This window comes from Saccharomycopsis crataegensis (genome assembly GCF_037102585.1).
Source record: "Saccharomycopsis crataegensis DNA, jcf7180000000077, whole genome shotgun sequence".
Lineage (NCBI taxonomy): Eukaryota > Fungi > Ascomycota > Saccharomycetes > Ascoideales > Saccharomycopsidaceae > Saccharomycopsis > Saccharomycopsis crataegensis.
In genome coordinates this window covers 179773-203629 of record NW_027043824.1, presented here as the reverse complement: position 1 = coordinate 203629, position 23857 = coordinate 179773, and the positions used below count along the sequence as shown (strand labels likewise).

The 23857-nt window shown below is 38.7% G+C and overlaps 11 protein-coding genes across 11 annotated transcripts; 6 read left to right on the top strand and 5 right to left on the bottom strand. All coding sequences in view use genetic code 12, as the record gives it.

The window, feature by feature from the left end:
* Positions 1–198: 198 nt before the first annotated feature.
* Positions 199–1434, top strand: VHS2 (Vhs2p; the record flags this gene model as incomplete). The annotated part of the gene is made up of 1 exon (XM_064996259.1): positions 199–1434. The coding sequence occupies one exon, from the start codon at positions 199–201 to the stop codon at positions 1432–1434; it is 1236 nt and encodes a 411-aa protein (XP_064852331.1).
* A 231-nt stretch (positions 1435–1665) lies between these two features.
* Positions 1666–2766, bottom strand: RNH201 (ribonuclease H2 catalytic subunit RNH201; the record flags this gene model as incomplete). The annotated part of the gene is made up of 1 exon (XM_064996258.1): positions 1666–2766. The coding sequence occupies one exon, from the start codon at positions 2764–2766 to the stop codon at positions 1666–1668; it is 1101 nt and encodes a 366-aa protein (XP_064852330.1).
* Positions 2767–3726: 960 nt separating this feature from the next.
* Positions 3727–5490, top strand: DASC09_026540 (lysine--tRNA ligase; the record flags this gene model as incomplete). Its single annotated transcript, XM_064996257.1, has 1 exon — positions 3727–5490. One exon carries the CDS (start codon positions 3727–3729, stop codon positions 5488–5490), a length of 1764 nt encoding a protein of 587 aa, XP_064852329.1.
* Positions 5491–5688: 198 nt separating this feature from the next.
* Positions 5689–6978, bottom strand: BNA3 (kynurenine--oxoglutarate transaminase; the record flags this gene model as incomplete). The annotated part of the gene is made up of 1 exon (XM_064996256.1): positions 5689–6978. One exon carries the CDS (start codon positions 6976–6978, stop codon positions 5689–5691), a length of 1290 nt encoding a protein of 429 aa, XP_064852328.1.
* A 328-nt stretch (positions 6979–7306) lies between these two features.
* RRP40 (exosome non-catalytic core subunit RRP40) lies at positions 7307–8020 on the bottom strand (the record flags this gene model as incomplete). Its single annotated transcript, XM_064996255.1, has 1 exon — positions 7307–8020. One exon carries the CDS (start codon positions 8018–8020, stop codon positions 7307–7309), a length of 714 nt encoding a protein of 237 aa, XP_064852327.1.
* Positions 8021–8336: 316 nt separating this feature from the next.
* Positions 8337–9915, bottom strand: TMA46 (translation machinery-associated protein TMA46; the record flags this gene model as incomplete). The annotated part of the gene is made up of 2 exons (XM_064996254.1): positions 8337–9467; positions 9820–9915. 2 exons carry the CDS (start codon positions 9913–9915, stop codon positions 8337–8339), a joined length of 1227 nt encoding a protein of 408 aa, XP_064852326.1.
* A 508-nt stretch (positions 9916–10423) lies between these two features.
* Positions 10424–12523, bottom strand: GFA1 (glutamine--fructose-6-phosphate transaminase (isomerizing) GFA1; the record flags this gene model as incomplete). The annotated part of the gene is made up of 1 exon (XM_064996253.1): positions 10424–12523. The coding sequence occupies one exon, from the start codon at positions 12521–12523 to the stop codon at positions 10424–10426; it is 2100 nt and encodes a 699-aa protein (XP_064852325.1).
* A 908-nt stretch (positions 12524–13431) lies between these two features.
* On the top strand, positions 13432–14862 carry DIA4 (putative serine--tRNA ligase DIA4; the record flags this gene model as incomplete). Its single annotated transcript, XM_064996252.1, has 1 exon — positions 13432–14862. One exon carries the CDS (start codon positions 13432–13434, stop codon positions 14860–14862), a length of 1431 nt encoding a protein of 476 aa, XP_064852324.1.
* A 1359-nt stretch (positions 14863–16221) lies between these two features.
* Positions 16222–17565, top strand: DASC09_026480 (ubiquitin-conjugating protein; the record flags this gene model as incomplete). Its single annotated transcript, XM_064996251.1, has 1 exon — positions 16222–17565. One exon carries the CDS (start codon positions 16222–16224, stop codon positions 17563–17565), a length of 1344 nt encoding a protein of 447 aa, XP_064852323.1.
* Positions 17566–18141: 576 nt separating this feature from the next.
* SLX1 (endonuclease) lies at positions 18142–19239 on the top strand (the record flags this gene model as incomplete). Its single annotated transcript, XM_064996250.1, has 1 exon — positions 18142–19239. One exon carries the CDS (start codon positions 18142–18144, stop codon positions 19237–19239), a length of 1098 nt encoding a protein of 365 aa, XP_064852322.1.
* A 2422-nt stretch (positions 19240–21661) lies between these two features.
* On the top strand, positions 21662–22624 carry DASC09_026460 (uncharacterized protein; the record flags this gene model as incomplete). The annotated part of the gene is made up of 1 exon (XM_064996249.1): positions 21662–22624. One exon carries the CDS (start codon positions 21662–21664, stop codon positions 22622–22624), a length of 963 nt encoding a protein of 320 aa, XP_064852321.1.
* Between the last annotated feature and the right edge of the window lie 1233 nt (positions 22625–23857).

The window sequence follows — 23857 nt, the reverse complement described above, 5'->3', positions numbered from 1 at the left end:
TCTGGCGCATAACTGATCGCTGGGACATCATCTTAAGGCTAAACAGATATATATATATATAACGCCTTCAATGGATGACAAAGATTATTATATATATATTATGTTTTGAAAGAATTAGAAAAAAACTTAATGTTTAATTCTGTTTCTCCCTCGATAATATAATAATAATAATAATAATTACCCAGTCCGAAAAAAAATATGTCTGCCCTCATTCACTATTGTCATTCTGACAGCTTATCTTCGAACGAATCATTTTATTCTCTTGAATCCGCATTCGATGAACCATCCCCCCTTACAAAACCTCGCACTACCAACTTTGGAACCTCTCCTCGCTTCTACAACTCAGTATCCCGTAACTCATCTCGAGTGTTTGGTGCTTCTCCATTCACAATGAACCACCACAACAAGTCCACCACCAGTGTTGCAACTTCCATCTTTGAACGTGATGTCGAAAGTCCTAGCAGTAGTATCTATACTATGAGTAATGCTTCTCTCAATTCTATCCCAATGCATCATAAACAAGATGACCTTGTTGCTCCAGCGTTGAATGCCAGTGTCGAAGCCTTAAGCTGTGACAAATCAGGGTTTAAGAATATTGATGTCATTTCTTCTTCCAATACCAGAACTGCGGATTTGCTCGCCAACTGTTTTGCTAAAAACCCAATAACCAGAGCCAATTCAATGTTTACCAACTCTCCTAGAAGAAATTTTACCTCGTCGCCTCACAGGATACACTCGGTTTCCAGTAAACGTACCAACGTTTCCGTCGAAGATTTGGTTCGTGATCGCAAGAATTCGGTGGTGTCTTTTTGCTCTTATAATGATTATTTGGAATCGGAATCAAAAGAAGCTGGGCAACCAATTGAATCGAATAATTTGTTTTCCATCGATCTTGATTTATCCCCTAGAAACGCCTCGATTTCCAAGATCTTGTGTAAAAACTCCTCCACCGCTAATATCTCTTGTGCTGGGCTTGCTGCACCGCCATCGGTGGTGGGGAAAAGATCTACTGCCTCGGTTAAGACTTCTTCATCGCCATTGTATAAAAATTCCAATACTTCCAATATTTCGATGCTCGAAGAACTCAAGTTCAAATCGTTGATGACCCGCAAAATGTCCAATCTTGACAATACTCTTGCGTTTTCTTATTCCGAAGAAAAAGAATTCGACGTCTCTCCAAAGATGACAATGACACCAACTGCGTCTCCCGTGGCTCTTAGCAAAGCTTACGAACCAAGCAGTGCCGTTTCTTCGCCATTAGAAGATGACGAATTGGAGTTCAATGCTCACGATGAGTTTGAAGAATTCGAAACCGTGTTAGAATCAGCGTTTTCTTATAAGACAGTGAACCAACAGCCATTGCTGAGCTTGAATGTTTGTTCTTTAGATGATACTATCAGGGAAACTCAAAAGGAGTTATCCTTCAGACACTAATGGTCTTTTTAATTATTGCACAATTTCATTCCATTTTTTATTTCAATTCTTTGATACCTTAAAAATTTGATTATATTTTAGGACTAGCTTCTAGTTTAAGTATAGTTTTTCATGTTTTTTTTCTTCTTCTTTTCTTTTTTTGATAAATGGTTTTTTAATTGATTTTCATTTCGTTTACAACATCAGGTTTTTTTTCTTTTTATTCTTCTAAACATGTGTAGATTGATAAAATTATATTGATATCACATTATTACCATACCACAAACTTGATACCTCCAAGTTTTCCAAATCATTCTCCAGCGAATCCTTCTTCTTGAAATAACTGCTGACATTATCCCCATAATCAATCTTCTTCAATTTAATATCGTCTTCCCAAACCACGACCGTAGTTTTATCGGTCAACAATGTCTTTGCAGTTTGCCAACTGTAACGAATCACTTGGTTCCAGCCAAAAATATCATGGATTTTCCCGTTTAAATATCTAACGGTCTTGGGATCACTAGGGTATCCTGACCCCATTTCGGTATTGTCTGGGTTGCTTAGCCTTTGTAGTTGTTGGTACTTCTTTAAAAGCACATCTCTGGTGACCTTTGCTACCACTGAGGCCGCACTGACAATGGGATATATAGAATCGGCTTTCTTTGATACCGTAACGTTCAAAGTTGGAAAAATCTTCGATAATTTGTCCTGATACGTTTGTGGAGGACCCACGGTATCGATGTACACCTCGGTGACTTTGAACCCATCTAATAGTTTGAGAATATTCTGGATTAACGCAATCGTCGTCTCATGGGCCTGGTTATTCAAATTATTGAAAGTTTCGGAGTTCAACATCTCCAGAGAAATATCCCTGGCAGTCAAATTGGTCATGGCATATCCGATTTCCCCATGCAATTGTTTTTGAGGATCGGCAGCACTAATATGAGGATCATCAGGATCAGCAGTGATGGCATACAATAGCTCGAATCGTTTGAGATCTGTCAATTTCTTAGAATCGTCAAAATCAGTATCACTGAGTAAATGGAGTGCCGGCTTCCGGGCATAAGCAATGGCATACACCATCGACCCCAACACCGGTCCACGACCTGCTTCATCGATTCCAAGGATTATTTCGTCTTCTGGATGGTTTTGGATTTCCTGGGGTATCGAGGAGATATAAGTGTAGGAATCATGGACCGACAACTGGTGGGCGGTAGAACCAGCATTGGTGATGGTGGTGGCTCTCAAGGCGTCGTTCACGGTAGGTGGGACATATTCAATAAGATGAGGTGGGTACTCATTGTTGGAGGTCTTTTTCCTTTTCGTTGGAGGAGCACTGGAGTCGGAAGTCATTTTATTATCGTTATTGTTTCGTGAAAGTGTAGAGTTAATCATCATTTAAAATATTATAATTTATGGTGATAATAATAATGATATAATTTGACGCGTCGCGTTTGTGAGAGGTGGTGAGCCCCGCTGGAGGGTGGCACAGTATAAAAAGAGGGAAATCGCCGCCATTTTATCAAATTTTTCACACTGCTTTCTTTCTAACATCAGTCAGGACTGGGACAGGATCCCAATCCATTGTTTATTATTAGGGTAAGTGTCATCTCGAAGAACATGTCAAGTTATTAATCAATTAATATTCACCAAATGATGAGTACAAATCTGCGTTATCGTCTTGAAATTGTAATGAAAAGGAATTTAAGATACCACTGAAAACTTTGTGAATGAGATTTATTTGACTACTATTGGGTTTTTCACTATTGTGCAACATAAACTAACTTATTATAGAACCTTTGATTTCTGAAGCCTAGCTATATCGGATACCTGGCGCTCACATACAAAGTAATAAATATGGAATACTGAACAGGGAAATGATTTTGAATATTTGTAAGCATTAGTAGAGAGATACAATATACCAGAATAATTTAAAGAAGGAAGACAAAATATGTTGATTTATTCTTGCTATTTATCATCTGAGTGATGGCTATTAATTTATGGTTTATCCATCCAACTTGGCTAGCGCAGAGTGTGGAGCACTAACCCACTGCATTGATAATGGACAAGGACCCCCCCCCCCTCCTAGCTCTTTTGTAGGCTCTAATAAACGGCTCTATTATGGAAATACTCAACAACTAAGCTTTATAAACCATTATTTTAATAATGAATGTCATCTAGGACATTCGTTTTGTCTATTGCTCCAAGAATCATTGGCACACGCAGCGCCAAAAAAGTCATCAGAGAAAAAGCGATTTCAAACAAATCTCAAAATCTCTATCTCATCTACCTTCGACCATTACATGCCTCGCCATGTTGAGATCCTTCATTTCGTCTGTATCTGGTAAAAGATCAACTGCATCACTAAACAATGGACTATTATTAAAGTCCCTGGCTCGTTGGGGATCAAATTTGAGTAAGCTGGATACTTTTTCCTACGAGCAGCGAGTGGAGATCGTCACCAAAGATCATGACAATCATTATCCTTTAATTGATAATATTCGTGATGCTGCTCCGAAATTGACCCAATCTCAGCTTTTACGAATTCCACAATTCAAAACAAATTACCAGTACTTGACCAATGAACAATCAGAAACCGAGAAGTTGCATCTAGTGGAAGGGAGAATCACTCGAATTAGAAAATCCGGCAAGAAGTTAGTGTTTCTCGATATTATCCAAGATTTCCAAAAACTTCAAGTAGTATATTCTCTCACCACTATTGCCGACCAGTTGCCAGAGTTTTCGAGGGATGACTTTGTCTCAACTCACGAGTTCCTCAAAATTGGTGACGGAGTCTCCATAAAAGGGATCCCCTTCAGAACCAAATCTGGAGAATTATCAATTAGAGCTCATTCTCCTCTCAAGTTATTGAGCAATTCCCTAATTCCTGTGGCTCAAAAGACGACCATCGATCTCGATAGCAGATACCCTAATTATAAGGTCTGTAATATGATCATGCAACCACAACGACTTGCCCCGCTAGTGGTGAAGAGTCTTGTCACCAACTCTATGCGGGATTTCCTCATTAATAAACACCAGTTTATCGAGGTAGAAACCCCGATTATTGCAAATACTGCTAATGGGGCCAACGCTAATCCATTTGTCACCCAATCAGAACACATGAAAGGTCAAGACTTAACTTTGCGAATTGCCCCAGAATTGTTCTTGAAGAAACTTATCGTTGGTGGATTTGATAAAGTATTTGAAATCGGTAGGGTATTCAGAAACGAAGGTATTGATTCCAGTCATAATCCCGAGTTCACCACTTGTGAATTCTATCAGAGTTACACCGATTTAAATCAACTTATTGAACTAACAGAAGATATGTTAGTCGCGATCTTAAACCATGTGAGAGAATACATTAATAATACCGGGAATATCAAAGGCGAGGAAATATTGAAGAACATTGATGAAATCTTAGCCAAATTCAATTCACAACAAGAACAAAAACAGGAAGATCTAATCATCAACAATGATGGAACCATCATCAAATCGCGGTACTTCAAGCTTGTGGAATTTATTCCAGCAATCGAAAAGGTGACTAAATTTCCATTACCGGAAGACTTAAACGATATTGATTCTCTTAAGCAATATTTCCAGACGATTAATCTTCCATTACCTCTGGTGATATCGGTACCGAGTCTTTTGAATACGCTTGCCAGTGAGTTTGTGGAATCGCATTGTGCTGAACCATCATTGATAATCAACCACCCAGCAGCATTGTCGCCGCTTTCAAAATGTTTTACTAAAGAATACGGCACCAGGAAATTCGAAGTGGCTAACCGATTTGAAATGTTTATTAATGAAAGAGAATACATGAACGCCTACGAGGAAGAAAATAGTCCGTTCAAACAATCATTGAATTTTCAAAACCAATTGAAGTTCAAAGAAGCGTCCGCCGATACAGAAATCGCGATGATTCCTGATGTCAACTTTATCAAGGCGTTAGAATATGGGATGCCACCAACTGGAGGTTGGGGTTGTGGGATCGATCGTCTCACAATGTTAATTTGCGGGGTACTGAAAATTGGAGATGTTCTTAGTTTTGGGAACTTGAAGGATGTGATAAGATATTAGATAGTGTAATTTTTTTTTCAATTTGTAGATATATGTATTATGTATATATTAGTGAAATTATAGATATATAACTCCTAAATGGAAAACCAAAACATGTTTATGTAAGTGAGTATTTAGTCTTACAAAGCCATTATAACATAACCGACAAGAATATATATTAAGAGGAAACAATAAACATTAATATGGAATGAGAATATCTCAAAGATACTTCTTCAACCCTCTCAACTTTTCAACTGCTTCTTCCAAATACGCATCATCTTTACACACGGCAAATCTCAACAAGGTTTCAGCGATATGTTGATTTTCCTTAGTGTAGAATTCACTTGGTGGGATGGCCACCACCCCTAATTCTCTAATCAACCAATAAGCCAACTTGAAATCGTTGGCACGGCCTTGTAATTCTTCAGGGAACACGTAGTCTTCTGGGATCTTCACTTTTTTGAAACTGACTAACAAATAGTACGCGCCTTCTGGTTTAGTGTATGGCAATCCCAATTCGTCAAACCCTTTGCATAAGATACTGAATTTCTTCTTATAAGCCTCACGGTTTTGGATCATGTAATTATTTGATGTTTTGTCATTATTGACCTCCTCGAGGGCTTGAGCAATTTGCATCTGCATCACCGATGGCGAACTGAAACAGATTCTGGTATGGGCTGCGAGGGCGTACTGGATCAAATCCGAAGGCCCCACGACCCAGCCAATACGGTACCCGGTACAACAGAAGGCCTTACCAGCAGACCCCACGGTCAATGTTCTTTCGTGGATTTCTGGAGCTAAAGTGGCGAAACGTGGGAAACTATCACCATAATACAAGTTTTCATACACTTCATCACTCAAGATCAATAAATCGTGCTTGATCGCCAATTCTCCAATTCTGGTCAATTCTTCAGTAGAGAAAATCTTACCAACAGGGTTCAATGGTGAATTAACCACAATGATTCTTGTCTTGCTGTTCATCTTGGACTCCAATTCTTGGTAATCAATCTTCCATTCTGAACCTTCAATGTTACGTTCATCAATATCTTTTGGAGGGTGTAACGGGACGTACACCACTTTGGCACCTGTCAATTCAATGTTAGAGATATATTGATCAAAGAATGGTTCAAACACAATGACTTCATCGCCAGGGTTCAAGAATCCGAAGAATACCGCCAACATCCCTTCATTGGCACCGGTGGTGACCAAGATGTTATCTGGGATCACTGGTCTTTGGAATTTATTTGTGTAGAATGTTGATAATTGCTTTAACAATTGGGGTTTCCCTCTGGCAGGAGCGTATTGGTTATTGGAAGGGATATCGAACGCCTGCTTACCAGCATTGATGACAAAATCTGGAGGAGAATACGAGAAGAACCCTTGACCTAAGTTGACAACCTTTTTGCCTGTTTCCTTTTCGGCAGCAGCCGCAGTTTCATTGATCAACGACCAGACATCTTTCGATGCTGCTTTGAAGTAATTGTTGTGGAAAGCGATTCTAGGAGCCATTTGTGGAGAGGAAGTATATATATATATATGTGTGTGTTTTTATTGGATCATTATAATGAGGAGGAACATCAAAAAAAAAAAGGAGGGAGGGAAGGTTATATATACTAATGAGTAATATCAGTGTGAGTGCGCGATAAGGGCCCTCACTCCCAATCCGGAGGCCGTCGCGGTAATCTCACGTGCCATGACAACTGTACCACCGTGACGGATCACCATCACCATCATCCTTGACGGTATCCGGCCGGACAGGAAAACCGTTCTACTGCTTTCATGTTCTCATTATTATTGACCGATAGATAAAGAGACAACATTCATTCTATATTGCAACCTATATATTATGCTGCTTCCAAAGCTTCTTCAACAACTGCTCTAGTTCCCCGCTGGCCAAACGCTGTGCCTGCTCAATGTACTGACAGCACGCCAACGTCGTCACCAAATCACCGCCTTTAATCCACACTTTGCCATTGACCCCGATGGCGATCTCAAACTGGCATTTCTTACTTAAGTGCTCGAGCACAGGATTATTTTCATTGAACATCAAGTACCGGGCAAACCCAAGATCAACCTCGACCACGGTGCCTCCTGTCAATTCCCCAAACCCTTCGGCTTTCCCCGTGGTGGGGTTGAAACATTCGAGTTCCACATCAATATTAGGATCATAAGCGCTGATTCTGGCGTACACCAATGATCCAGTCTTCAAATTAGGACGGTTTTTCTTGGTGGCATTTTCAAATGCCATGTATGACAAGATTGCCGGTGGTTTGTAATTCGAAAGCGACACTTTAAAAAACTCTCCAAACCCCCCGAGTACCGTACCCACAATCAAGTCTCCTACGGCAGGAATATAGTTTTTCGATGATGATTCAACGGTAATAAGTTGCTTTGTCTTCTTTTCTTTATGGGTAAAAATCCCCGCGTTACTGATGGTCATTTGGTTGTCTAATAGTGGGTCGACATAAATTGATGGCCCTACCGTGAGTTTCTTGCTATTAAGAGTGGTTTCATCCACCGGAAGCTGGTCCCCGGGTATTATTATTGACATCTTGTGGTTATTTAGTAGGTAATATAGTGTATATTGGATGAATTCCACTTGATAATAGTATAACTGCTCTTCACTTAAAAGATTTTTTTTTCTTCTTCTCCTTAGTTATTTACCCGCCCTGGAATCTTCACTCCTTTCTCAACCACATCCCACCACTTCAACATTAAATCCTACAATCCATCAACAATTTCTAAAATAAAACGGTTCATTTACTCTTATGGAAGATTGATTCATTCTAACAAACTGAAATGAAGAAAGAAAAAAAAAAAAAGAAAAAGAGAAAAAAAAAAAAAAATTAAAAATAACATCGGCTCACTCAAGCATCAACCTTGGATTCCTCATTAACTTCATTATCATTAACATTAGCACTGTCTTTATTTCCCTGCTCACTAACAACTTCAATTTCTGCATTCTTGGTTTCCTCATCATTATTCTGTTCTTGCTCTTCGCCCTCCTTCTTTTCCTCATCCCCTTCTTCCTTCTTTTCCTCAGGTTTTGGCGCTTCATCAAAATTGAAGGTGGTACCATCACCGTAATCTTTAATATTCTCATCTTTTTCAGAATCTTTCAATTGTTTTTGGAACTCGGACATATCCCAAATAGTACCGTGTTCTTCATCTTCATTCTCATCGTCATCCTTAATACCAGACATCGCGCTGGCCAATTTACCACTTTCCAATAATTTATCTCTGTATTTTTTCTCCACCACTTCTTTCCCGGTCAATAACTTTTTACCATTAGCAGCAATTCTCTTCTTTTCGTTCAATTTCTTCAATTGATGTTCTTTCTTCCACTTGACGAACGATTCTGGAGTGATTGGTATCAAATCTTTACCCAATTTTTCCTTTTCCAACTCGATGAATTCTTCTAAACTGATCTTTGGCGCGGAGTCTGCCGCCAATTGTTCCAATCTTCTTTGTTCTTTGGTCCTGACCACATAGCCCTCAGGCACCGCGTGTCTATATTTACAATTATCCCCACCGTCAGGACATACCCAAAACCACCCGTATGATCCATTTTCCACCGCTTGGAGGAAATTCTTACATATCTTGTCGGTGGTGGTTCGAAGGTTCCCGTGTTTTGAAACTTCTGGTGTTGCTGTGGCTCCTCCTTCAGCACCCGCTTTGGCGTCTCTTGGATCGGTGTAAATGTCTCTTTTTTCCGATTTTCTTCCCACATTCATATCATGACTAAACTTGCATCGGGCTCCCTTGGTACATTTCCCTTCTTTGAAAAGTACACATAGAACCGACCTTGGATCAACCCCGAATGGCACTTTTTGTTGCACCACGATCGATTGCGCCAATAAAAGGGATTCTTTTTTGGCAAGTTCTGCGGCTTTCTTTTCTTCGGCTCTACGTTTAGCCATGGCTTCTTGTTTCTTCTTATCGACACTTTGAGATTGCATTTGTTCGACAAACTTCTGGACCTTTTTCGATTTGTTTTTCTATACAATTGTTAGTAAAATATGTTGAAAAGAGCAATTATAATGAGTATTAGGGAGTATTCTTCAAACAGTGGACAAGATTTATATGTGGTACAAGATGCTTTCTGTGTCATAATGATAAAATGAACGCAAACGTAAAAAAAGAAAAAAAAAATCAATGGAGCGAATCCAAGAAACCTTCAACATCCTCTACAACACACACACAAAACATTAGCAATCTTTAGCATTATCTCCTGTCAAATCAAATATATCCAATTTTCTACTAATGATTTATGATCCACAAAATTCTCGCGTTTCCAAAAAAAAAAAATTGGTTGCTTGAAACTCCCAGAACAATAAAAAAAATACTCACATTCTTCAAACCAAAAGTCTTGTCTTCCACATCCTTGACCCTCTTCTTTTGTTGAGCCTTCTTGTCATTCTGTTGAGCCTTCTTCTTTGGTGGCATTGTGACTTTTTATTTCTGCTTTATCTTTTGATTCCTTCAAAAAAAAAAAAATTATGATATGTTTTTTGGTTTTACTTTCTATTTTTTGAGCTTCAAAACCTCAATTTCAATAAAATAGTCTCAATAACTATTTTTTGGTAAAAAAATATCTAATGAATCTGAAGTCAAATTAACCAAAAAAATAGAAAAAGTTTGGTTCGCTCATCCTCCAACGAAATTTTTTTGTGAAAAAAAAAAAAAAAAAAAAAAAAAAAAATTTTATGGCAGATTGTCAATCGCATCACGTGAGTATCACTAACGATGGAAGCTGCCATGCATTTTTATCATATTACTATTACAAGCATCACATATAATACAAAGAAAAATCCAAACTTCAAATTAACTATATAAGTTTTTAATAGACCTAAGTCAATTAAAAATAAAAAAATAAATAAATAAATTAATTAATTAATTAAAAAAAGACAGGGTAAAGAAGAGAAAAAAAGAAAAATCCATAATATCCATTCATTCATTCAACAGTAACAGACTTTGCCAAGTTACGTGGGAAATCAACATTAATATTTCTGTTGACTGCTAACCAATAACTGATCAATTGTAATGGGATGATGTTCAACAAACCTTGCAAACAATCGACAGTGGTTGGCACCTTCAAGATAGCCAATAACTTCTGAGCATCGGCAATGTCATTTTCGTCATTACAAATGACAATTGGTCTACCAGAACGAGCGGTAACTTGAGCGATAGCACTCATGACTTTAGGGAATAGAGAGTCTCTAGTGGCAAAGGCAATGATCGGCAATTGGTCGTCGACAAGAGCTAAAACCCCATGCTTCAATTCCCCAGCCAAAACACCTTCAGAGTGCATATAAGAAATTTCTTTAATTTTTAAAGCACCTTCCAAGGCACTAGCATATTGATAACCTCTACCTAACAACAACAAGGATTTTTGGTCATTGAGGGAGGAGGAACACAAATCCTTGACAGTGTCTTCCAATTTCAAGACCTCCTTGATTTGTTGAGGGATCTTCTTCAAGCCGTCAATGATTTCAATTCTTCTTTGAGTCTTAGAGATTCTATCATCGGACAAACTCAAAGCAATCATTACGAGAGCAATATATTGAGAAGTATAAGCTTTAGTGGAAGCCACCCCAATTTCAGGACCAGCGTTGATATGGACACCACAGTTGGTTTGTCTAGAGATAGATGACCCAACACTGTTGACAACACCAACCGTAAGAGCACCTCTATCGCTACAGTATTGTAAAGCCAAAATAGTATCAGCGGTTTCACCAGATTGGGAAACAAACACACAGACATCATCTCTAAAGACTGGTGATTTTCTATCGAGGAAGTCAGAAGCCAATTCTACCACCACTGGGATCTCTGTCAATTCTTCAAAGATAGATCTGGTGGCAATACAAGAATGGTATGAGGTACCACAAGCAATCATAATGATACGCTTACTTCTTCTAATACTAGAGAGCCACGATTTCAAACCGCCCAATCTAACAGCGTGGTTGACGAAATCAATTCTACCTCTCATAGTGTTGAAAGTGGATTCTGGTTGTTCGAAAATTTCTTTAGCCATAAAGTGCTTGTATGGACCCTTCATGATTTGAGCCAATTCCATTTCCAAAGTTTGAATATTTCTGATACCAAGGTCACCGGCTTCCTTCTTAGCTCTGTGGATGTGTAATTCACCATCGTAAATGTGGGCAATATCATCATCTTCCAAAAACAACACCTTCTTGGTATGTTGAACCACCGAGGCAGGGTCAGATGAGAAGAAGAATTCGACTGGTTTTGGAACACCATCTTCGGACAAGAACGCTCTAGATTGAGATTGTCTAAGATGGTCATGAGCAGTCAATGGAGCTAATAAATTGTTGGAAGTGGTGGCGGTAGCGGCAAAATGAGGGGACAAGGTTTGCTGTTCAGAAACGTCTGGGAATTCGACATCAACAAAGTCAACCTTCAACTTTTGGTCAGATTTGACCCCAATCAACAATGGGGAACCTTTTCTGGTACCAATAAGTTCATTTGGAAAATGTGAAGATTTGACCAACATACCATAAGAACCTTCGAGTTCTAACAAGACCTGTTTCATGAGTTGTTGGAAATCCAAATCGACATTGTTTTTGATGTTTGTATCGTAAATGTGTTTGCACAATTTGGCGATACATTCGGTATCGGTGTCACTTTCAAACACAAAGCCCTTGTTTTGCAAAAGGGTCTTGATGTCTTGATAATTGGTGATGATCCCGTTGTGAACCACCAAGAACTCAGCGGTTGGGTCGGATTTTTGAGGGTGGCAATTTTTTTCTAATGGTTCACCATGGGTGGCCCATCTAGTGTGAGCGATACCAACGTGGGAGTTGAACAAAGCTTTTCTATCAAAGTCTTGGGCGATGATCTTTTGTTTGAGGGCGGCAACCTTACCGGTTTCTCTGAAGATCAAAGCAGAGCCTGGGGCGTCACCGCTGATAGCCAAACCGGCGGAGTCATAACCTCTATATTCTAATTTTTGCAAACCGTCGGTTAAGATATCGATGATTTCTTCTCTTGGTTTTTCAACCAAGTAGTTACAATAACCAAAGATCCCGCACATGATAGGTGATGATGATGATGAGTGATGTTTTGTTTTTGTTTTATGCTTTGTGTTCTAACAAGAAGAGATATAAAAACAAAGATGAGCAAACCAAAAAAAGAAAAAAGAGGACTTGGGGATTCTTATTTAAGTTGTGCTGTAAATGTTTTTGCGGGCGAAAAGCAGAAGAAAGGAAAGATGAAACAAGCTTATGTGGTTTCTGAAACGGAGGAAATTTTGAGGAATGTGTTGTCTTTTTCTTTATTTTTTTATTTTTTTTTCGTACTTTTTTCTGTTTGTTTGTTGTTGTTGTTTTTTTGTTTTTTTTTCTAGAAGAAGTGCTATTATTATTATTTGACAAACAGGAAGGAAATAAAGGGCAGATTGCTGTGGCTGTTGTCGGAGGGGTGGAAATCTAAGGGGAGATTGTAGCAGGTTCTAGATCTATGGGGACGGTGATTCTAATAATATTATATTATATTATATTGTATGTGTATATGGATATCGGGTATCTCGTCTTTAATTTAGGATAGATGGATGTATGGGTCGGCCGTTACGTCAGCTTGGGATTTTGTTAGTGGCAGCGGGTGATGGTTATTTTTAGGATGGACACAATAACCAACGGTATATTATGCTAGCGAGGGTGGTGATAGTAAATAACAAACGTCGGATAATTTAATATGGAGAATAGACAATCCGTAACCCAGCCCCTCTAGCCCTTTATATATATATATATATACATATTGTATTGTATTGCAGACACTTGTTACCACTTGCCAGGGCCGTCCTGGGCGGTGGATCCGAGGCGGCTGTGCATGGCCGTTTGCAAAAAAAATTATCACCGGCGGCCACTAAATAACCACCACGCACCGCTAATAATAGAGGGATACTCGGTACCATAAACTTTATATTCCCAGCCCCCTTCTTCAATGTTCGCTTCCATACCCTCCTCATTGGTGGCTAACTCCGCCTCAAGAAACTACAGTGTCCTTGCCCCTCCAGCGTACAACCTCAAACACATCATCGCCAACCTTCCCCAGTACGCAGATGCGGTCAAAAGAAGGGAGGTGGCCAACCATCCAGACTTATCGGCGCTGAGTCTCCAAAAACTTCCAATCCACTATGAGAACTACATGTTTTACACAGAACATAAAAAATTGCTCGTTGAATTAAGAAACAGGTTACAGGATTTATACAAACGACATGGCAAATCGCCAGCCCTCAAGCAGTTTTTGGAAGACCATCCAGATATCATTTCTCTCAAAGATATCAAGACTCAATTGAAACAAGTCGAAGACAAGTTGAATTCGCAGAAAGTCCCGTTATTCAAGGTTTGTAGTGCGTTGCCTAATTTGATCGATGAATCGGCCCTTGACTCTGAATTCCAAGTAGTCGAATATATCAATTACCCAGAACAACAGTCAAATGCTAAAACTATTGATGAGAAGGCCAGTTTTTTGGAACAAGCCCTAACCCAACAAGATAAATTTGATCATAAAACAATTGTTGAAAAATTCGGGATTGTCGATTTCTCTACTGCCTCGAAAATCTCAGGGAATTCCTGGTATTATCTTATCAACGATGGGGCGTTGTTAGAGCAAGCGCTCGTGCAATACGCCCTCAAAGAAGCCCGGAAGGCCGGTTTTACAATGTGCATTCCTCCATCGATAGTCAAAGACGAAATCAGTAACGCCTGCGGTTTCCAACCAAGAGATCTAAATAATGAAAAACAGACGTACGAATTATCTGAATCTAACTTGGTGCTCACTGGAACTGCAGAAATCCCTTTGGCAGGTCTTTCAATGAACAAGTTGTTCCAATATAAAGAATTACCTCAGAGATTGGTCGGGGTAAGTAGAAGTTATCGTGCCGAGGCTGGGGCAAGAGGTAAAGACACCAAAGGTCTTTATAGAGTTCATGAGTTCACTAAAGTCGAGCTTTTCACCACCTGTGCTGGTCAGGGCTCCAAAGAGGAATTTTCCAAGATTGTGGAATTCCAAAAATCCTTAATTGGCAAGCTTGGATTATTGGCTCGTGTAATTAATATTCCTGCCAATGATTTGGGTGCTCCGGCTTACCAAAAATATGATATTGAAGCTTGGATGCCGGGTCGTGGGTCCTGGGGTGAATTGACGTCTACATCTATTTGTACTGATTTTCAATCTCGCAGATTCCACACTAAGTATGTCGATCAACAAAACAAGCGTCAATTCGCTCATACTTTGAACGGGACAGCAATGGCAGTTCCAAGAGTCATAGTGGCGATTATTGAAAATAATTACGATCCGGAAAATGATTGTATTTGGGTCCCAGAAGTGTTGCGTCCTTACATGGATGATAAAGAGATGATTTCTTTGTGATTTTCTCAATGGATAGTTGTTCATTGAGGGAACGCTTTATCCAAGAGAAAAAAGAAAAAAAAAGAGTCTCTGTGTATTTTAGTTCTTGTCTTATATTTATTTATCTAGACTTAGCCCGTTTTGTTTATTCTTTCCATTTGCTTTTACTGGTGAAACGCCTGTGGCCTTGCATCTTAGTATCTCTTTATAATATGCTAATAGAAAGCTGGTACATATGTGTATATATCGTTTTACCAAAAGTCTTCTCTTGCAAAAAACATAGTTCTGTATCATAAATATCATTGACTGTAGATAACATTGTTCAAAGCAGTTATAATAACCAATAATTACACGTGATAGGACGGTTGACGATGCCAGGTACCCTGCCTATCCCAGGAAATAAGTGGCTTTCTTTTAGTATTACATAATAGAGCACCAAGCCTGTTACTAGGACTCTTCCCTCAGGGTCTGTTTTAAAGTGCCCTACGGTGTGGACATTCGATCTTCTTTCATGTGGTTTCGTAGTTGTGCGTGTGTACAAATCATGAATTAAAACTCCCCCATGCAAAAGAAAAGAAAAGTGCGATTCCAAAGGAAAAAAAAAAAATCAGAAGGAAAAAGAAAAAAAAAAAAAAAAAGAAACCACAAATCTAACCCTCTCAAAATTTTTGACGGATTTATTCTTCGTTCTTCTCATCTCCAGAATAACTATCGTGCCATACCTTGTATTACCAGCAAACAAAAAGGTCCTCAAGACAACAAATACGAAGGTGACAACTTGCCTGTCATTTTTATTACGTGTATAAAGAGGTTACTAGTGCTTTCTTGAATAAATTTTGCTGTTGTGTTATTTTATTTATCCGTCGTGTGCTTCTAAACCCAAACCCGTGGCGTTGATAAATTGATTCCTTTGGTTCACTCATCTAACCACAAGTTGTTTCTTACTATTATTACTATTTATTGAGTATCACTCTGATCTCTCAATATTACAAGTTATATTTGGTTTGGTACTTGCAAGTCATCATTTTGATCTGTTATAAGGGGTTGTCTTAAGAAAATATCCCAAACTGAAACATCAGAATACCATCTCTTCTGGTTTTACAATCAAAAGGAAATCTTCGCTGTTTGATTTTCCCTCCCACTTACTCTCCTTTGGATAGCTAGCAAACTTTATTTACCAGTGCTCTTTTAGCCCTTTTTTTTTGTTTTTTTGACATCACCGCGATACAAAAACAAAGGAAGAAAAAAAAAAAAAAGAAATCCAACTGATATAGAGATAGATTGCTTTCCTCAGCCAGTTGTTTTCCTAAAATTTCACTCCTATTGCCTTCAAAGACTTATACTTGCATTTCAATTATTTTTTCTTTTGTTTCTGTCTTGATGCCAGGTGATCAAAGCGTTCGTCCTTTAATCAATACCAACACCAACCAGCAAATATCACCTTCTAACAGCAACCGTCTTTCTTCTATTTTGAACTTGGGTGGATGTCAAAGTAATACCCCAGTTAATCGAAATCCCAGCCCACATCTCACCGCTCCCGTCACTTCTACTTCAGGGTCTCAAGATCTCAAAAAAAGACAGCGCGCTTCATCATTAACTTTTGGTTTGCTTCAATCAGTAACCAACTCAATAAGAAACACAGTATTGTCGGATAATTCCAAAAGTACTGAAAACGTTACTAGCAACATGAATGGCAACCTATCACCTAATAATGCGGAACTCTCCGAACCAATAATGATTGGTCTGAACAGCGATCTCGAAGTCACTGACAACCAAGTAAGCTCGATACCGAGTCCTGATTTAAGATCCACTGGTAGTGATTTGCATCTCCATGTTGAAGAAAGAGATGCTGATCTCGGATCGGACAGTGACCTAGGAGACTTGTCGCCACCAATGATTCCTCCAAGTAGCATTGACGGAGTTATCACTTCTCAGGCACATCAAACACACGACCATAATAATAATTATGGTGAAGTTCCAAAAAGAAATAAGAATGGTACATACTCTATCAGATTGACGCCTTACGTTGATTCTGCCTCTGCTTCGGCAGCGTTATACTTTGGTCCAGTAGTGCGAAGATTAAAGCCAGGAAAGACCATTGCCATTGGGAGATATACCGAAAAAAATAAAGAGGCATTGACAGCCCTGCCAAACTCCTCGAGTCCAGTGGTTTTCAAATCAAAGGTGGTTAGTAGAACACATGCAGAAATTGGGGTTGATGAAGAAGGAAATTGGTATATTAAAGATTTGAAATCATCGTCAGGAACTTTTCTCAACCATAGAAGATTATCATTGGCTAATCAAGAATCTGACAAGACATTATTCAGGGAAGGTGATTTGCTTCAATTGGGGATGGATTTCCGTGGAGGTACTGAAGAGATTTACCGTTGCGTGAAAATGAGAATCGAGTTGAATAAATCTTGGATCAGAAGAACTAAGGCATTTAGTAAGGAAGCCCATGAAAGAATCAAGCATTTGAATCCTGACAAGAGTGGTGAGGAACAGATACAGTGCGTGATTTGCTTGGATGATATCAACCCATGCCAAGCGGTGTTTGTGAGTCCTTGCTCGCATTCGTACCATTACAAATGTATCAGAAGAGTGATTGTGAAAACCTATCCTCAGTTTTTATGTCCTACATGTCGGGCATTGAGTGACTTGGAAGCCGATGATGATGATGATAGTGAGGAAGATGAAACCGCTGAGGAAGATGTGACTAATTGAGGGATATATTTTTCTGTTTACTGTTGATCATGTCTTAATCATATGCATGTCGTGTGCTTATTTTATACTATTGATGACTATTTATTATCTGTTTTGATTAATACCTTTCATTATTTTTTTTTTTTTATTTTTTGTTTTCTGTTTTGGTACTCTTTAAGTGTTATTTCCTCATTTTTTTGCATAGTTCACATCTCTTTTTTTTTTTCACCTGATTGTATTTATCTTTTTTTTTTTCTTGACTTTTGACTAGGTTATCATATCTTTTATTATCATTAGTTCTCCTCTCATAAACATAAATGAAATTTTGAAAAAAAAAAACTGAACATTTATTATTGTAAAGGTCCCCAATTATTGTTGTAGATTGTTAGTGAGATCACGAGGGGAAAAAATGCCAAATTTTTTTTTTTTTTTTTTTTTTTTTGGTAAACAAAAACAAACCATCTCCAACTGATACATTTTCACCATACATATCTACATTGACCAATATTGGTGCTATTTGAGATATTATATATTACTATTATATATATATATATTATTGTGTTTTGGATTTTGTAGCGTGGCTGAAACAAAAATACCATGGACCGTCCACTCACCAACGAAGAAATAATTCACGAAGAGGAAGCATCACAAGATGAGCCACCAGCACTGCAGCTGATTATTAAGGGACCATTCAAACCCAGTGATTTCTATTGTGTATATCTTTTAAACTCGATCAGCCGCCGCCGAAGTTTTTACGTCGGGTCAACGCCTAACCCACCACGGCGATTACTCCAGCATAATGGGCATCAATCGATGGGGGCCAAACGGACCAGTAAAGAGGATCTACGACCATGGGAGATGGTGGCGATAGTACATGGGTTCCCCTCAAAGATTGTGGCGTTACAGTATGAGAGAGCATTACAAAAACCGCAAATAACCCGGTTCATCAAGCACCACGAGCGGATCTCGGGAAGTAGCAGCAGCAGTGGTGGTGGTAATGCCTCGAGAACGGTGCACCAGTATTTGGCAAACGTGCGACTTTTGTTGAAATGCGATTATTTCCGGAGGATGAATTTGAAAGTTGATTTTTTTGCTAATGGTGGGTACGACCAGGTGTACGAGCTGTGGATCGAGAACAAGTACGGGGTGTTTCTTGGAGAAGAGTACCAGGTGAGAAATTCATTCAAGGATGTTGGGGAGTGTTATTTGGATTGTATGGGGACGTTAAAGAAGCAGCGACAGAAATATTATTATAATGATGAGGAAACGGTTGTGGGGAATGAGAAAAATTCGGATTGTGGGGTATGTGGTGGGATATTGGCGAAAGATGGGATAGGACAATGGAGATCATTGGGGTGCTATCATGAGAATTGTGAATTTCTGGGACATCTTCGCTGTATTGCCGATAGTTTTCTTGAAGTTGAAACCCAAATAATCAAAGAGGGATTGAAAAAGAATAAGAATAACAAGAAAAATAAAAATAAAAATAAACCACCAGGAGGAGGTAAATCAAAGTATTTTGGGTCATCGTATTCCCAATTGTCTCAGTCGGCGAAATTATTAATCAGTAATCAAACCATGGATAAGGGAACCGAAGGAGTGTATCCGATTTTGCCTTTCAGAGGGAAATGTCCAAGTTGTGAAAAGATGTTATATTGGAACCAACTAATCAAAAGTAGCTATCCTGATGGATGATCGAAGTATATATTTTTCCGCCAATCATGGACGGGATCTTGTGATTTCTTTGGTGCCTCTTCAGAAGAGATGTCAATTTTATTCAAAAGAATATCTGTCTATAAATACCTTCCAAATATTGAGAATTAAATGGTGTGAATCATACTCAAAGTGGTCCATCTTTTAGAGTTATATTCCAGATGATTCATATTTTGGTTGGTTTAATGATAATGATGATTTACTATATGGTATTTTTGAAGGAACAACTGATGGAACAAACTTGTTCTATTTATGATCAGTCATCACAATAAAATCAACAATCAGAAAAACGAATAAAAAAAAAAAATGGAAATGGAAGTTGATGAATTGGGGAGGAGGGGATCTTAGTGATCTCAATGAAGTATACCTACCTACCTACCTACCTACCTTGCAAATTCCATTGGAGTGAGTCTACCCATGTATAAAGATATTTTTATTCAATCTTAATATGTCTGTATATGGATTTCGAAGGCAAAATCTTTCGTCAGCCTCGGCAAAAAAAGCTAGAATGAAAAATATATAGTATATATTACCCCGTCATTTCCAGCCGTATATATTATATATTATATACGGCTGGAAATGACGGGGTCCACATCAGCAGAAAAGAAAACCGGCGTAGTCCTTTATGATTAGTGACAGATTTCTATGGGGTTTTTGACGGTGGTCACACAATATTTCTATTCGTAAATGATAATGTTTGGAGAATTGTTGTTTATGTAATAATGTTAGGTAATATAGGAGGAGTTTCAGTCTCCATTTGTGTTATTGGATTCCCCAGAGGTTAGTATTTAAATAGTGATACGAACTTCCTTCCATTTCACTTTTCCTTTTTCCTATTAGGATGGAAATGATGGATAATAATAACAACAAGCGATACGAGTTTCTGTTTGGTTTTTTTTTTGCCAGTTTAGGTTGTTTGTGTGGGGGAGACAGACATGACATATCACTACAGCCCCCGGGGAGGGTGGGGGGGTGACGATTATTTGCTTATTAACGAAATCGGTTTGACTTGACAGGCAGGGTGACGCCTTTCCCTGTTGGGCGTTATTTCCAGCCAGGCGCGTTGGTTGGGGTGTGTGCGTGTCTCTTATCTTCGCATTCTCTGTGTTGTTTTACCTTTTTTTTTCCTATTTATTTTTTCAAGTTAACCGTTTCCAGTGCATACATTATTACATACCTTGGAGGTTAGGTTGCGGGTGGGTGGGTGTGGAATCCACGGAGTATGTGTCAAAATCTGGCCGGCCATGAAAAAAAGAAAATAATACATCTATCTGTCTATATATGACCGACCCCCCCAGCAGTGACTTTCTATTGTTGCTCCCTCCATGTGTCTGCCCATGGGTGTTTCTTTTTCCCGTTTCTTGACGTTACATACACCCCACCCCTCCCTCCCTCCCTCCTCCACAACTGTTTTCTCGGCAAACACAGCAGTAGGAGTGCCACGTATCATATGTTATTATTGCTGCTTTAAACCAACCACCGCCCCTTGGCAGCAGAGATAACTGTGGGCGTTCACCATGAAATGTCACGAGCTTATCACACTGTGGGTGTTTCTCAGCTATTTCCGTCGACGCAGACATATGTATTCTCATGCAATACCGTTACGCCCACCGCATTGTTGCACCGCCACATCTCCTTCACGTTTCTTTTTGTGCAGCGTCCTTCCGTGTCTGCTGTCCCCGGTAGGTAGGTAGCCCATACAGTGCAACCCACCAGCAATAGGGGGGGAAGAAAAAGAAAATTATATCAGTTAAAAAAAAAAAAAAAAGGCCATCAGCTATGAGGAAAACAAAGGATTGTTCAATATATAGAAGTAGATGAGTACACATCGATGTTATGGTTGGTTGTCTGGGCCCGATTGCCACCCCCCATTCGACGGTGAGTATTTTGGGAGTATCTCCATGCAACGCGCTGTGTCTTCATGTGTTACGCACGCTAGCAGTTTTTACGGTTTTGTCAATAGGAAAAAAAAAAAAAGAAAAAACCACCCATTATCGGCGCTGATATATAAAACTGGTTGCGGTTGCCCATCGAGTCTGTAAATTCATTTTTTTTTTCTCGAAAAAAGAAAAAGGGGATCCATTTTGACAGCTTATTAATTCACGTTTTTGCTTACCATCCAATAAGCAATCCTAGTGGGAATATTTCATCTTTATTAATCGCCAGATATTCTTGTAATCTTTCATTCACCCAAGAAAATTCCTGAATTATCAATCCAACAGCTATTTGTTTATATATACATTTTCATGTGTATATATAAATATCAGCAATATATATAATATATAGTAGTATATTATATATATTGTATCCCACCCAATAGATTGAACCAACAATAAATCTATCCATTTTATTAGTGTTTTTTTTTTTTTAACCACCAAATACCACCACCCCCTCGAATATAATTATGCAAAACAGTGTTCCATCACGAATCCCAAACCTCGATACCATTCTTCGAGCCCAATCGTTGGCTCCATACTCACTTCATGAATTCCAAGTGTTTCTTAAAAAATCCCGGTGCTTTGAAAATTATGAGTTCATCCAAGAATTAGACTCACTTCATCAACTCCCCAACATCTCGGCCAAAAAAATTGAATGGCTAAGGATTCTTCGATGTTACGTCGAGGTGTTTTCAGAATTTGAAATCAACTTGAATGGCGAACTACGCAGCAAGTTGTTGGGCAACTTTGATTTTTTCAATAACGATTATTCTCAACCAGAAGACTTGGGAAGATTGGATCTTCCGGAAAAACTGGTGCTCAATGAAGCCAGAAACGAGGCCTATTGTCTTCTACACGACGCTTATTTACAATTTTTGAAAAGTGTGGCCAATCGTGAGGATAACTCGGTGTTTATCGACAAGTTCAATATTTACAACCATCTTGAAGAATCGGGGAGTATGCCTATCTCTAGCGGTAACTATTGTTTCAGTACCCCTCCCCCAACTTCTGGCTCTTGTCATAATAAGCCACCATCCAGTAATAGCCGTGGTACTTCTATGGATGAGATTCCTGGACTCGATGTTTTTCTCAACAGTTCAAGGGTGTCGTCACCAGTGTATCTCCAATCGTCTATCACTAGCACCGCCACCACCAATACCGCCAATTCAAGTTTGCCATCAGTTTGCGAATCACCAACCAAGCATTCTTCTCCTTGTACCCCAAATACCGTGGTAAACAGCCCAATAGTGATTCCAAGGAAATTGTCGTGCAGTAATAATACTCGTGGAGAAAAGGTGAAATCAATGATTAGTCAAAAACCCCGGTGGTCAGCGGGGCTCTCAAAGGATGTTTCCAACGGTCCAAAGATCGACAGTGGACGTCGTGATTCCGGATGGAAACGAGTTGGAAGAAAATTGAAACTTTTTTGAGAGCTGGTCTTGTGTTTTTGTGTACTTGTTTTTGGTGGGAATGATAGAATTTTGTTGGAACTAGGGTTTTTCGGTTGCTTTTGCTTTTATTATTATTTGGCTGATGTTTTTTTTTTTTTTTGTTTAATTTTCCTTGTGTATTATACTATTTGTGAAGGGATAATGATTCGTATTATTAATGTTATTAGGGCCTACTGTTTTACTTCTTTATTATCATAATATGGTTTTGATAAACTGGGTGATCCTTCTTGATCCACTTTTTTTTTTCTGTTAATAATAGATTCTTCTTTTTTTTTTTCTATTCTATTAATTATGGATTCTTCTTTTTTCCTATTCTTACGCTGCTTTTTTTTTTACTTTTAGACGAGTTTATAAGGGTTCGATGTTATTTTATGATCTATATTTTATGATCTATATTTTATGATGCATACATACGTTTTAATTCCCGATGTATGATTGGATGACTTTGTTTATAATTTTTAATGTTTGTTTTCGAAGATGAAATTTGTTGCAAAAGCGTTGTAGATTGTTATTTGCTGGATAAACAATAGCCTGTTTTTTTTTTGTTGTTGTTGTTGTTTTGTTTTGTCTTTTTTTCAGGGTGTGGACCAGGATTAAGGTTAATTAAACGTTGGAAATGTCAAACGGTGTGAAAGAAAAAGGGGGGACAAAAAGCGTTTTATTCGTTTTTTTTTTCTCAGCTGGGATGATAAATTAATTGTTACTTACCCCCAAAGAAATTGTACACACCGTGGCTGTTTATCTCAAATTAGAGATGGTTCTGTACAATCAACACACACACACAGTGGCTGATAACAGCAATATACCCAACTTAAATTATATTCGCCTTTTTTTCTAGATGTAAGATTTCTGGATCACTACTGTTTGAAAAAGCCTGTGAGTCCCGAGTCATTGTGAGGTTGGCATGATGATTCATTCACACGGTCAATTGCGGGGAGTTAGAATGGAATATTCTCTTAATACACAAAATGAAAAAGAAAGAACCCCCAAGGGATTAATTTGCTCATCAATATGAGACATTTATTAGATAGGAGTGTCCACAAATATCTCAATTTAGGAGTGGACAAATGAGTTGCCCCCCAATTTATCTATCAATTATGGTTTGGGGTTTCTGATAACCATCGGGAAACCAGAACAGACACTCACAGGACTCGTATTTTGTTCTATATATTTGTAGATCATTCTATTGTAACAGTTCTGGCTCATCAGCGG